General features: G+C 47.6%; 1 protein-coding gene across 1 annotated transcript; it reads right to left on the bottom strand.

The window, feature by feature from the left end:
- Positions 1-537: 537 nt before the first annotated feature.
- On the bottom strand, positions 538-12,646 carry LOC129151414 (retinitis pigmentosa 9 protein-like). Its single transcript, XM_054726135.1, has 6 exons — positions 12,455-12,646; positions 6,291-6,321; positions 4,698-4,827; positions 2,705-2,796; positions 2,147-2,208; positions 538-1,116 (listed from the first exon to the last, which is right to left on the bottom strand). The coding sequence occupies exons 1-6, from the start codon at positions 12,604-12,606 to the stop codon at positions 921-923; spliced, it is 663 nt and encodes a 220-aa protein (XP_054582110.1). The 5' UTR covers positions 12,607-12,646; the 3' UTR covers positions 538-920.
- Between the last annotated feature and the right edge of the window lie 2,292 nt (positions 12,647-14,938).

Below are 14,938 nucleotides of genomic sequence, written 5' to 3'. Positions count from 1 at the left end.
TCCCCTAGCTGCAGACACCACCCCAGGCTGCAGAGCTGCCTCGGCTGCACACAGTCTAAACTACTAATTCCCAGGAAGGCTGTGCTTACCCAACAGGACGACGGGGAATTTGGGGATGTGGGTGCTTGACCCAGTATAGTCATCCCTAAATCCTTATCATTTCTCTGAATCAATTGTTCTGGGCATAATCATAATCACGGGATGGTGGCAATGAGAGCTAAGCAAGTTAAGTACATGATTTTTTCACTGTTATTACAGAACACCCAATTACCCCTCGCCACCCCCCAAAAAAACTCAACCCATCGTGCCAGGGTTTATGAACACAGGCTTTTGTGAGCAGCGAGGCCCAACATACTTCACACTGTTGAGTGAAAAAATAAAAAATGAAAACAAATGTGGATGGTATACTAGCATTTATGTTAAAAAACAAACAAAAGAAAACCCACATTTACTTAAGATTCATAATTAAACCTTACGTACCTTTGAAATTTGAAAACCATGCAAGTATTGTTCAGAAATAAAATATTAATAAATACATTTGAAAAATAAATAATGAGCTTTTATTATCTTCAACAACAGACGAGAGTGGAGCCTGAAGTCTGGGAGTTCAGCAGCCTCGCTGTGGAGGTGGCAGCCCTGGAGGAGTGTCCTCAGAGGCTCTGTCGTCCGGCCACCCCGACTTCCTAGGCGTCGCAGGCCACAGTGACCAGCAGGGGGAGGACTGGGAGGGCCTGTCCTGCCACCTGGGAAGACACAGTCCCTCTCGGGGGGGTCACAGCTTCCCTGGAAGGTGGGTGAGAAGTCACTCGTGTGTGTGACACCAGATGTGCTCCTGGGTGTCCCCTCTCCGACTCCAGGCCCTCTGTTCTCGGCCGCAGTGTGTGATTCTGAGCCGAGAACACGGACAAGCCGGGCGGCTGTCAGTCCGAGTCCGAGCTCTCACTTGACTTGGAAGACTTATGCTTTCGTTTCTTCTTCCTTTTCTTCTCTTTCTTCTTCTTATGCTTTTCTTTCTTCTTCCTCTTCTTGTGTCTCTCCTTACATTCCGAGGAGCTGGAGCTGCTCCCATCGTCATCTGAGGTGGAGTCCTCCAGCAACTGCTTTAACTGCTGTATCCTAAACAGAAGACCGGTCAAAGAACCAGAAACCATAACAACGTCCAAGAATTCTTTCAAATATAAGATTAGTAGTGAGGGTAAAAAAAGTCACAGATAATCACCCCATTCTGCACAGTACCTATTTTTTATTTTTGCATGTTTCCCATTCCTGTCCACACCCACGCCTATTTTACACGGCTGTTTACATCCACGCCTATTTACCAGTGTACAGTCGTTCTGTATCCTTTTCATTGTCCTAAATATTTCCCCATTTTTCCTTTTTAAGTTTTTATTGTTATTTTTTGATAGTACGTTTATTAAAGCTGGGGACAGTGAAACATGCTTTCGCTCACTAGGAAGTCAGAGAAAGGGTCCTTGGGGACCCTGTTCATCAGGGGGTTAGCCAGGGATGCGCTGTCACTCCCCACTGCTCTCCTGGTTGCAAGTCTTGTGGGGTCCCTTTGCGTTTAGGAGAAATAAAATTCACTTAAAAAGGAGATTAGAGTGCACATGCCCCTAGGAGGTGTGCCTGCGTGTTTCTCTAGTCCCTCCTATTATAACTCCTAACAGATACAGCCTTTCCTAAACCATCCCCCATTGCTCAAGTTCATACTAGCTAATCTACCCTCTCAACAATTATAACTAAGACCACAAATTTGAAAGAAATAAAGACCTCCTGTTTTTTCACTGTCATTATTCATGTTTAACAATAGCTCAGGTCCCTGAAGACACAGGAGAAGATAAACTAAATCATATGGGAGAGAACCCATCAAACAGTAGAACCACACACCACGAAGAGGGCTGCCAACATCAACCACCCATGGGTCAGCGGGCTGGGCCACACCCACTGCACTAAGCTAACCCAAGGGGAGCAGGCTACCTGCTCATTGCCGGAACACCGGCCTTTTCAGTGACTGCTCCTGACCTCCAAGTACTGCGCAATTAAGGCACCACCTCTGTTACACTACTCCGCTAATAGGAATAGTTGTTTCCAACGTAACACAATTTAAAACTTTAAGAGGGTCTTGTTGTCATCAGGACAACCTCACCTTATATCCTTCTCATGTCTTTTATTCTCTCGGATGATGTCATACATGGGATCTTCATGTGCCTTGAGGGTTAGAGAAGGTTCACGTTGGGTAAGACTTCATGAACCATTAATTAAATAAATATTAAATCTCTATGTTACTAAAACCAGTTATTTTTTTCCAGTTTGCTAGTTTTTTAACACATTCTAATTCTTCCTGAGGGTCACCATCACTGACTGCTAACTCACTGACGCTGTGAAAAGGATTTTCCAATTAGAAAAACACAGGATTGAAAAAAATAATAATAATTTTTTAAAAAGAAAAAAGATTAAAAAATATAGGATTGAAAAAAATATATAGGATATAATTTAAATATCTTTTATAAGTAAATAAACTCTGGCAGAATCACAAACTACTATACAAGGTAGAAATACTGAGGTAATTCTCTTTGGTCTATGTGTATAGATGACTAAGAGATAGGATTTTTTTAAAAAGTGAATTATAAGAGATGATATATTTTCATGCACCGAGCCTCTAGTTTCTAATAAATGTAAATTCACATGGTAGGGTTCTACTTACTACTCTGAACTGCTCTAACTTTTGGTTGCCTTTGATAAAGAAAGGGCATTCTTTGTCGCCCGTTCGGTGACCATACCGTTTACAGCGCCAACCTAAGAACAAAGAAAAAAGGAAATATTTCTGTAAGATAACACAGTTTCATTTAATGAAGATAATCAGTGGATCACATTAAGGTGTTTCTTCATTAGACTCCAATCTAAAAGCATATGCAATCAGTGAATGAACCATTAAGAGTCTAGAAAATTGGTGACATGTGAGATTGCTGGAAATGCATAGTAATCAGCCCACTCCAGAAATACTGACACATACTTGAATTTCAAAAGACTTATTGGTGATTTGTAGACATATTAAAGTTTAAAAACCACTGTTCTAGGTAACACTACAACCAATAAAGAAAAGAATGAAATTATGTATAGTGTACATGTCTGGAACAAGTTCAAGTTCTGTGGGGCCTGGAGGCAGTGGGCGCTTCAAGAAAAAAAAAAATCTTGCCTTGGCAAATTTTAAAAAGTGTCTGACCATATCAGCGTATCAATGGGACCCCTGCAGGCCCCCCCTCCCGCCCCCCCCCCCAAAGGCACAACTGGGGTTCCCTGAAGCTTAAACTTCAATTACTTCTTGGTAGAACTGGCTCTGGTCCCAACCCAAACACACTTACAATGCAAATAACTATAAAATGGTAAGTGAAATGCAACTAACAACCTCATCAAACAGAGTAGTAATTTTCAAACTTCAAAAACTTAAAAAAAAAAAAAAAAAAAGGACTCTAGGCCCTGGCAGGATAGCTCAGTTGGTTAGAGCACCGTCCTAAGACGCTCAGGTTGCAGATTCGGTCCCTGGTCAGAGCACATACAAGAAGCAACCAATGAATGCGTAAATAAGTGGAACAATAAAATCAATGTTTCTCTCTCTCTCTCAAATCAATTAAAAAAAAAAAAGCTGTAGACTTCTGGGCACAGATGACGGACCAAACACATTCATCTGCTTTCATTCCCTTCCTAAAGTCATCCAAAGGACAATGAAGGAAATTCTTTTCAGAAGTGAGACCCCAGGAAGTATGTCAAGAATGGCCAGGTGACAATCTCTATACATTTGTTCTTCCATAAAAGCACTGACAGGAGTTGCAAATTTGCCCAAATCAACTTCTGTGCAACCCTGGGAATTAACCAGAGGCCTGCCACGACCTGAGGAGCATTAATTCAACAAAGAGCAGTGGGCCTTGGCGAAGAACAGCAGGATTTCTGGCATTTTATTTTATTTATTTTTTAAAATATATTTTATTGATTTTTTTACAGAGAGAAAGGGGGAGGGATAGAGAGTTAGAAACATGTGCGGGAGGCAGCCCATTGATGTTTCTTCTCCCTCTCTCTCTAAAATCAACTAATATATATATATATACCAAACAGCAAATTGCTGGAAATAACCCAAAATGACAAAACAATAATACTGAATGAATAAACTTCAGAAAATTAACCATACATAAAAAGGCAGTGGCACCCTTTCTTCAAATGCCGCCTTGCGCCGGATGGAGGTGCTGCTGCCTGGTGGGGAGGGGGTGTGCATGCTGAGCTCTGCTTGTCCCACCCCACCCTCTGTGGCCTGGAGCTCCTCAGGCAGCCTGGAGAAGCCTTACCCCCAACGGATGGGGGGGGGGGGGGCCTAACTGAGGCAAGACCCAGAGGGACCTGCCCCAGGCGTTTCCACCACGGAAGGTCCTTCTGCTGCCGGAACACTACCAGCGAGTGTCCTCCAAAGGCAGCCCCGGCCCGTGGAGAGGCCACGGCACGTGGCGTCAGCAGCCTGGAGCACATCGCTGCTCCGCCTCTTACCCGGGACCACTTCCTGACGCGTGTGAGTCACTCTGCAGAGCAGAGATCATGCCAGGACTCTGACAGCGCTGAGAGGACACGTTAAATGAGAGAAAAACACGCCTTGTGAACCGCGTGTGTAACCTGCGTGCACTCGGGAGCACCGGACGCACTTGCACACTCACACTGCATCACTTTGACCTCCTTCCCCAGGGGCATCCAGAGCCCTTTGGTTGGCGCGTGAGCCAGGAACTCCCTGGCATGCTCATTGCCCGGCACGTCTGGTATACAGTCTTCCGGCTTAGTCTCATCCTCCTGCAAAGGGAAAGGGCGTGTAAACAAGATGGCCAGAAAGCACCGACCCCCACCTGCCTCAGAGCACAGCACGGCCTGGCTGTCTCAGGGGGAGCTCCCGAGGTCATCATGAGTTACCCCTCAAGGACAGGAGTCACCAATGAGACCTGACAGAAAAGGTGGGAATGAATGTGCGGAAGAACTACTTCACAAAAACCAAGTGGCGGTTCTCGGAGCGGATGGAAATCTGTCCTTCCTACAGGAGTGATCTGCAAGCTCGAAATCCTAATGGATGTTAGATTCCAAGATAAAAAAAAAAACAAAAACGGTTTCACCTCGCCCTGGCTGGGTAGCTCAGCTGTTAGAGTGTCGTCCTGATATGCCAAAGTTACAGGTTCAATCCCCAGTCAGGGCACATACAAGAATCAACCAATGAATATCTCAATAAGTGAAACAACAAATCGATGTTTCTCTTCCCCACCTCTAAAATCATTATTTTTTTTAAAAAAGGGAAAACTCTTTGTGGAATGAGCACAGCATAAGAATTAAACAAGGCTACCTGGAATAATAAAAAGGCATGTTGCTTGTTAACCTTGCCTTGTTTTCTAGTCACACACATGCTCTCTCTCTGATATGCATTTCACTGATGAATAACTGCAGTTATACTTAAGGAGCTTCCAACACCCCTATTTTCATGAATATTAAATTTATAGTAAAATTTTTAAAATATTTTTTATTTCTATTTTGTAAATTTATTTTTATTGTTTTTATTGTACAGATGCCCCCCGTTTCCCTCCATTTTTAAAAAAAATATATTCTTTTCTGACTTCAGAGAGGAAGGGAGAAGGAGAAATAGAAACATCAATGATGAGAGAGAATCATGGGTTGGCTGCCTCCTGCACGCCCCACACTGGGGATCGAGCCCGCAAGCTGGGCATGTGCCCTGACTGGGAATCGAACCGTGACCTCCTGGTTCAGAGGCTGACGCTCAACTACTGAGCCATGCCGGCCGGGCTTACATCTTTTTTTTTAATTGAAAGTTTAAATCTTTAAACAGAAAAGGTTGCTTTGGCTTTTAACCACTCCTCTAAGCCGCACTCCCCCAGAGAAACAGACACTGGCCAGGGGGCGGGAGGAGGGGCTCCTGCAGGGGACTGGGCTGGGGGAGCTCCAGGTCTCCCCAGAGTCTCCCATTCTCTGAGCTGATGACATTCGAGGACCCAGTGCCAGGCGAGAGAGTCAGCACCAGGGCAGCAGGGCTTGGAGGGAGAGAGAAGGGGCGCGATGGCTGGGGGGCAGGCTGGGCCCGCCTGGGTTTCTTAGGGAACAGACACCGGCTGAGTAAACTGCCAGGAAGGCACAGGCTGTGACAAAGCCCAGGGTCTGCCTGGCACCTGCAGGAAGGAAGGTGATCCCCAAAGGAGTCTGAGCCCTGAGTGACTGATGTCTGAGAGAAGAGCCGACAGGACACGCTTCACACTGACCTTGATGAGCCCAGGAGGAGGTTTTTCGTAACTAGAGAGAAAGAAAACAAACCGTCACCACCACGTTAACAGGAACGTAACAAGCAAAAAGCTGCTGTAGGCTAAACTAAAAAGGCCTTTTTTAATAAAAACCTGGAAGTACGTTATGTCTAAAGCAGTTAATAGAACATGCCCAGCACTCGAGATCACATATGGATACACGGATGTTCTCCCACATCCTGCTGAGACGCAGAACTCGAATTCACTGAAACTGTAATCGCCTGCCGTCTTAGCACAAAGGTTTTCTTTTTGGAAGAAGGGACAGCAAGAGGTTACAGGGAAAACGGGAGTTAACTGTGGTTCCAGACCGTCATTATCGTCGTCAGGTTGCTCACCCAGCATCACTGCACCCACCCACCGTGGAAGAGGCTCGGGAGGGGGGCTGAGTGATCTGCTCTGAGGGGCTGGAGTCAGCCTCGGGGAAGAGCAACTCTGGAGGGAAGGGCCTGCTGGAGGGGAAGCGGGGGAAGGTGACCTGTCTCAGGGGCTCCCCCTCCCAGTTCCCTGAACGTCCCAACTCAAGACCCTCCCACCGCCTCTGCCAGGGTGAGCCCAAGCCGCCCAAGCCGGCTGCCTCCGGCTCCTCAGCTCTCTGCCCGCCCTCTGCCCGCACGGACCCACTGGATCCGGGTGCAGGACCCCTGCACGATGCCTGGACCACGGGCAGCATTCAGTAAGTAAAGCTGCAAGATTACGGACAGGATTGACTGGGGAGCACACCTTCCCTTTCACCCGTGGAGCTCTCAGACCCCCGGGCCCTGAGCACACAGCTGCGCCTGTGCATTACGCTCCCAAGGCACTTGAACTTTCACGTGAACTCTGCGGGAGCTGCCCCCAAAGGCTTCTGGTTTCCAAATCCGGAAAACCTGGCCCAATGCTCATGTTGATTTCTAAGTATTTACTCACTGTTGGCCATTAAGCACCCAGGGTGGGTGTTTGGCTTTACCTTTGAGTACCTAAGGGATAAATATCTAGATATGTTATCCCTTCAGTATATATATTTATATATTTAATGAGAGAAAGATACAGGAAACCAGACATCCAGGCCCGTTCAGTGCCTCCTCAAGGGACATTTTATTAAGGAGACCTGGACATTGTGGCTGGTTTAAAGCTGTGTCTTGACTCCAGAAACACGGAAATATGGGAGCAACTACATTTTCCAAGTTTTCGATAATGAAACGTATTGCGGTTATCACCAGCAAAACATTAATGTTGAAAGAGTGAACTAGATGTTGATATGGAACAATGTCCATGAAAGTTAAAAAAAAAGGGGGGAGGAGAGTAGGAAGCAAAACAAAACAGAGTCTTTGATAGACTTCTATTGGTGGGTATGGGCAAGAAGACCTATGGTTCTCACACGCCCCTCTACATACACAGCATGCAGATTAGCTCTGAGAGGAGCCTAAGAAACTGGTAGCATGCTGGCCTCTAGGGAGGGAACTAAGCATCATAAATGGGAGAAACCTTTATTTATTTTTTATTTTTTTAAATATATTTTATTGATATTTTACAGAGAGGAAGAGAGAAGGATAGAGAGTTAGAAACATCGATGAGAGAGAAACATCGATCAGCTGCCTCTTGCACACCCCCCACTGGGGATGTGCCCGCAACCAAGGTACATGCCCTTGACCGGAATTGAACCTGGGACCCTTGAGTCCGCAGGCCAACGCTCTATCCACTGAGCCAAACCGGTTTCGGCAGAAACCTTTATTTTTCATTCTATTCACATTTATATGCACATATGCTAAACCACAACATGCTTTTCAATTATAAAAGAAAAACAAAATCAATGATATCTTCATTACAGCTATGGTGGTATAAGCCCAAGTTAATACATCTCTGAAAAAAAACCCAAAGGTATCTTGAAATAAGAAAAACGAAGCCAAAAATGTGCAATTATCTGATGCAGGATTATATAGGCTGAATTTAAAACTCAACATTATTACCATAATCATTTTAGAATCAAAATCCCCACGCTAGCCCTAACAAACTTGGTACAATAGGCAATACTACACTTGATCTTCAGGTAATAGTGAAGGTTCAACATAGAAACTCACTCCTTGCAGAAGTAGCGAGTCAACAATTTTTGTGCCAAGCATGGTGCTAGGTACCAGAAGGGATAAACTACAGGCAGAAACACAGGGAGTGTTTCACCCGCACCCCGGATCCTGAGAGAAGGAAGGAGGGCGCCCGATTCCTCGCGGAACTGGCCGTGGGTTAGGTTTCTGCTGGGGCACTGTCGGGCCCCGAATCTGCTTCACCCACACCCAGGACCCAGAGAGGAGGCCCCTGATTCCGGGGTGCATCACCTGAGGACCGCCCTCTCACAATCCGGGACCCCTCGGGAGATGTGGGAGAGCCAGTTTCAGCCTGATTCCCGCAGGCCAGGCCAAGGAACCCCACCCGTGCATGAATCCATGCACCGGGCCTCCAGTATTGTAATAACTAGCTATGGTGTCTGATGTGTACTGGACTCATTAGGGCTGTGGTCGGCAAACTGCGGCTCGCAAGCCACATGCGGCTCTTTGGCCCCTTGAGTGTGGCTCTTCCACAAAATACCACGGCCTGGGCGAGTCTATTTTGAAGAAGTGGCGTTAGAAGAAGTTTAAGTTTAAAAAATTTGGCTCTCAAAAGAAATTTCAATCATTGTGCTGTTGATATTTGGCTCTGTTGACTAACGAGTTTGCCGACCACTGCATTAGGGGGATCACTTTGTAAGGTATATGAATGTCTAATCACTATGCTGTGCAACTGAAACTAATATAATATTGTATGTCAACTATCATTGAAAAAGAAAAAAAGAGACATGTCAGAAATGAAGGTGCATGGTGTGGGTACAGATTTATATAAATAAAATCCAAGAAACAAATAAAAAATTCCTAATTACACACAAAAAGACCCACATAAAATGTAAACTGCTCTCAGAAGTGACCATGTACCCGGGCCAGCAGCATGGGTTGGTGGTTGAGCATCGACCTGTGAACCAGGAGGTCACGCCACGGTTCCATTCCCGGTCAGGGCACATGCCTGGGTTGCAGGCTCGGTCCCCAGTAGGGAGAGTGCAGGAGGCAGCTGATCAATGATTCTCTCATCAATGATTCTCTCATCATTGATCATTGATGTTTCTCTCTCTCTCTCTTCCTTCCTCTCTGGAATAAACAAACATATAACTATCCCAATAAAAGGAGATGCTGTTTTCTTGGAGTAAAAGACCCCCAATTCCCCCAGGAGCATTTTCCAGTCCTAAACCAGTGTGAATGTGAAGCAAGGCAGAGTGGACACCCCATGGGCATTGGCGATAAAAACTTCCGTTTTGAATTCTGATTCATTCTCACTGCTGTGTACTTTGGGCAAGTTACTCAATCCCCAGAGCCTCAGTTTCCTCATGTGTAAGCCTGTCACAGCACACAAGTGAGAGCCACGCCACAAAGCTGGCTTCCACCCCTCCTGCTGAAGACAAGTGGATGTTCTCAGCGGCCTCGAGAGGCAGCTCAGGACAGGATCACTAGCATCACAAAGGCCAAGATCTGGACCAAACAGAGAACAGCCTGCTGGATGGCACATGCCCAATGCCAGAGCTCTTCCAGTGCACAGAGGAGGGCCTGCCCCACGATATTACCCAGCAAGCAACTGGGCATGAATAGACCGAGCCGCTGAGGTGTGGCACAGTGCTTTCCAAAGCAAATGCTTAAACTCTTTTCTAACACAGAGGGGTGGCATGTCCTAGCCGGAACTTACTCAGCAACTGCACTGGAATCTGCACGAATTGGGACAAGGATACAGTTCACCTGCAACCATTCACGAGAAACATGAATGGTACGCCTCGTGCACAGGGACCGACGGGAGCCTGGAGCACAGACTGTGACTCCGACAATACCTCCTTTGAGCCACAGGAGTTGCACAAACAACCACATATGGCCGATCAAACTGAAATCCAAACTCCCGGAAAAAACACGTCACTGTTGTTGCCAAATGGAAAAGAAGGGCGATGGAACCGCACATTTGAAATCTGCGATTAGCAAGGGCATTGCCTCAAAAGTCCATTTCACAGCTGTTTTCTCAGTTTCAGGGACGGGCGTTGATGGTGTTTCCTACGGCTAAACAATCCGTGATTTTAACATGTTAAAAAAGAAAAATCCTCAAAGTCACATTTAACTACGAAACAGAACAGATTTGGGAATGGGACCATGTTAATGTATGGCTGGCTTCTGCCCCCTGACAGTCAAGAATCTACATGTGTCTTTGCCATTAATTCTTAATATTAAAAAAAAGTTGGTGGAGGCCCATCCTTCCGTCCCATCTGAGCAGCCAGCTGTGAATTCATGCAGACTGTAACAACTTGCTCTGTGGAGTCAGAAGACGAATCTTCCCAATTGTGCAGGGGGCGAGGAATCGTTACTTTGGCAGACACAGAGCATCACAGAGGGCCCTGAGGGGCCGGGACGGTGGGTGCCCGCAAAGCAAAGCCCCTGCCTGCAACCACCGTCCTACTGAGGTGACATTCAGCTCAAGGGCCACAGTGAGGACATATTAAACGTGTTATGCAGCCCTAACCAGTTTGGCTCAGTGGATAGAGTGTCTGCCTGTGGACTGAAGGGTCCCAGGTTCGATTCCGGTCAAGGGCATGCACCCTGGTTGCGGGCACATCCCCAGTAGGAGGTGTGCAGGAGGCAGCTGATGGATGTTTCTCTCCCATCGATGTTTCTGATTCTCTATCCCTCTCCCTTCCTCTCTGTAAAAAATCAATAAAATATATTTTTAAAAAATAAATAAACATATTATGCAGAGCAGGCCAGGCTCCAGCAAAGCGATGCGTTTTGTGTCAAAGCTCCCAGGAGGGTCAATATAAAGCTTTGTAACCCTTTGAAGACCTTTTCTTACATGACTGCCTTAGCGCCTTTGTCAGGGACCAGCTGAGGTAGGGAGGTGGGAATGGAGAAAAGAAAGACAGACAGGAGAGCGGGGTCGGGAGGACTGCAGGTAGGTCATCGACCGACTGCAGCTAACTTTATTGACGGCGCAATGCCTTTTATACACAAATACTGAATGGGAGGTCAACCAAGAGGAATGTACTCTCTGTTCTTCTTAATCTCTAAGATAAAGCAGGAGGCCAAATTCTCGGTAAATATTTACAGACTTCTGATAAGCTATGAAAGGTCTCTCTTATGCTACTCATCTGCTGACAATAGGAATGTGCCATCAAAACAAGTTAGGGGACACTGTGTGGGAAGGGACTAATTTTTGTCCGTCCCTTCGGGTGCAAGGACTCTGTCAGCTTACACCCGGTCTCCAACACGCCTTGAAACAGAACAATTTATTAAATAACTCAGTGAACACCAAACTTGAAGAATGAAAGCTAATTACAGAATGGCAGGATGACAGGAAAGAGCCGGAAGGTCATTCATCCAACCTCCCACCCCCCCCCCTCCTCCCAGTGGTTCCCTGGGCTCAGTGCGGCCAGGCTCACCTGCAAGGATGTGAGTCTCTCGTCCCAATTCCTTCTGTGGGGCTGGAATCGGCCTCGGTGGCCTCCACCCTCAATCCCGGTAAAAGGCCTCAGGCCTCGAGAGCGGGTCTGCACTCTCCCCTCCTGACAGCCCCCTTCCCAGTCCTCCGGGACCAGCCCCTCACCCACGGTTACTCCTCCCACAGGCGCTGCAGGACTGCGCCTTCTCTCCCGTTAGGAACAGGCGGAAAGATGTGACCGGGTTCCGAGTGGCCCTCTGACCCGAACGCCGCGAAAGCACCGGGACCAAGGCGCACTTCCCGCGCGTTCGTTCGTTCGTTCATTCATTCATTCATTCATTCATTCCGCCCCAGATGCAGAGTGCGCGCCACACGGAGCCCCAGCCCAACTCCGACGGCGCGGCGCGCGGCCAACCGCGGCTCCCGCGCGGGCAGCACCCCGCCCCCCGCCCCTCCTTCCCGGCACCCGCGGGAGCGCCCGGAGCCTGGGGGCGGGGCCGCGCTCCCTCCCGGCCCAGGCGGCCCCGGGGCGCCGGGCACCGACCTCCCTCCCGCCCGGGACCGGTAACGGCAGCCGGTAGCCGGGCCGCCTGCCCGCTCGCGGGTCTCCGAGGACCCCGCCTCCCGCGCCCGCAGGACCCCGGGCGCCGGGGACTCACAAGGACTCCAGGTGCTTGAGCTGCTGCAGCTGCTGCGCGTCGTGTCGCCGCCGCTTCTGCTCCCGGCGGCGCTGCAGCTCCGGCTCCGGCGGCTCCCGCGCCCGCCGCGCGCCCCCGGGCTCCGGGTCGCCGCGCCCCGGCCGGGACGACATCGCGGCCCGCGCGGCTCAGGCGGCGGCGAAGACGGCACTTCCTCCGCGCCCCGCCCGCCCGCCCGGTCCCGCAGCGCCCCCTCCCGCCGCCGCCCCGAGGCCGCCGGCTGAGCCCGGTGTCCCCGCCGAGGCCGCAGGTCCCCGCCTCCCTGCGGCGCGGCACTCTGTCCTCGCTCCGAGCGCCGCAGCCTGGCCGGTTGGTGCCGGAGGTCGGAGCGCGCCCCCTGGCGGCGTCTGAGGACTGAGGGTGGCGGCGGTTGGGAGCCCTTCCCTGCCTCCCCCCACCCTCCCCCCCACTTTAGAATGTGCGATCCCTGGTTAAAACAGTGTATGTTGAACTTAGACATGCTTTGGGAGCTGAAAATGAAAACCTAATACATATTGAGTGCTTTTATGTACTGGTCATTGAGCCCAGCCCTTAAGAAGATATGATTTAATCTTTACAAACTTAAGTTCTGTTATTACCTTTATGTATTACACTAATTTTGTAGACTGGAGGAGGCCCAGGAAGTTAGGTGACACGCTCAAGGATGCAGAACTAGTAAATGGTGGAGCCAGGATGCAAAGGTGTTAGGTGCTTAACTAGATTGCGCTTTAAAAGTGTTATCTGATACATGAAGTTATAGCAACTTACATGTAATGAGATAAACTACAAAGGATGACACGCAAATTCGTGAAGCATTCCATATTTTAAAAAAAATAGTATAGAGGATATTTCCCTCAAACATGGCATTTAATATAATCAATCCCTAAAATACCTGGGGGGCTCTTTCATAGTTATTACAGGAAGTCCAAATAAACACACAAAAGACTATGAACAGACACACAGTGTTACACGGATGTGTCCCAGAACTTGGAAATCAGGTTTGCCTTTGAGAGGGGAGAATCGGTGTACGAACCAATCCAGTTGTAGATGCAAGTGACCTGGGCCAATAGTTCCTCCTCTCCTGGGAAGACTTTGCTGGTCGAGATATGCCCCCAAAGTACAAGAAACGAAAAGAAGATACCAAACATTATAGCAAGCAAACAAGCTGAAAACTTTAGGATATAGTTCTATGCAAAACCAGTGAAGTTGTTCTTCTCACACTTGCAATTGAAAGAGTTTTAATCAATGAAATTATCTAGTATCACACTTTTTAAAAAATATATATTTTATTGATTTTTTACAGAGAGGAAGAGAGAGGGATAGAGAGTTAGAAACATCGATCAGCTGCCTCTTGCACACCCCCTACTGGGGATGTGCCCGCAACCAAGGTACATGCCCTTGACCGGAATCGAACCTGGGACCCTTGAGTCCGCAGGCCGATGCTCTATCCACTGAGCCAAACCGGTTTCGGCAGTATCACACTTTATATATATAAAAGAAGAAAGTCTTGACTGATGCAAATATTTGCTTAACTCAATGATTTGATCTCTCAGGAAGAAGACTCAGGGATTGATAATTCCATTTTAGCAAGCATTATTCGACTCTTAAAGACAGCATACCAAAACCCAAATAAATCTGCTTGGTTTTTTAAAGGAATTTATTTTCTCACATTTATGTGATGTCATGGGGCAGAACTTCAGGAATGGCCTGATCCAGGTGCTGCAATGTTACGAGTCAGCCATTTCTCTTTCTCTCAGCTTCATTCTCACGTAGCTTCTCCCACTGTTGGGGCAAAGGCGGCCAACAGCTTAGCAGCCCCTGGGAGAAGCCGTTCTCAGTTCCAATAGGACTTCCATGTATTAGACGCCTTGGCTTAGCAAGGGTCATGCAGCTGCTATGGAAACAATCTCTGTGGTCGGAGAGAAGCAGTGCTCTGACTGGCCCAGCCTGTGTCACATGCCCACCTTAACTCCCAGGGGTGAAATCAGCTTTACCCAGGCCACACAGACTAACAGTGTTCATAGGGTGAATTATATGAATAGGTTTTCGATTTCCATTGAATAAGCTCTCATAGGAACAGTGAACATTAGTGCTACATGAAGTTTCTCATTAGATCCTGGGATCTCATAAGATCTATAATAATCTTGTAATTATCGTGTTTTATCTTCATTTTGCAGAGGATAAAAGGTCGCTTAGGTAGTGCACATGTTATATGTATTATTCTTTTGATAACTTGTTGATTTCCATTTGCTCACATTTTGTTTAGTATTTTTGCATATGTGAAATATTGTATATATTAGATTGGTGCCCAGTTTCTCTCTCTCTCGCTATCTTTGCCACATTTTGATATCAGAATTGCTTGCTTCTGTGGACGCTGAGAAAGAAGATACCTACTAAGTAGGGCTCCCACTGGCTAACTGAGCTCAAATTTTAAAAAACGGGGCCTTTTGCAAGCTGAACTTCAGG

This window comes from Eptesicus fuscus, chromosome 14 (genome assembly GCF_027574615.1).
Source record: "Eptesicus fuscus isolate TK198812 chromosome 14, DD_ASM_mEF_20220401, whole genome shotgun sequence".
NCBI lineage: Eukaryota > Metazoa > Chordata > Mammalia > Chiroptera > Vespertilionidae > Eptesicus > Eptesicus fuscus.
Note: the sequence above shows the minus strand (reverse complement) of the source record. Positions and strands in the feature narration are given on the sequence as shown.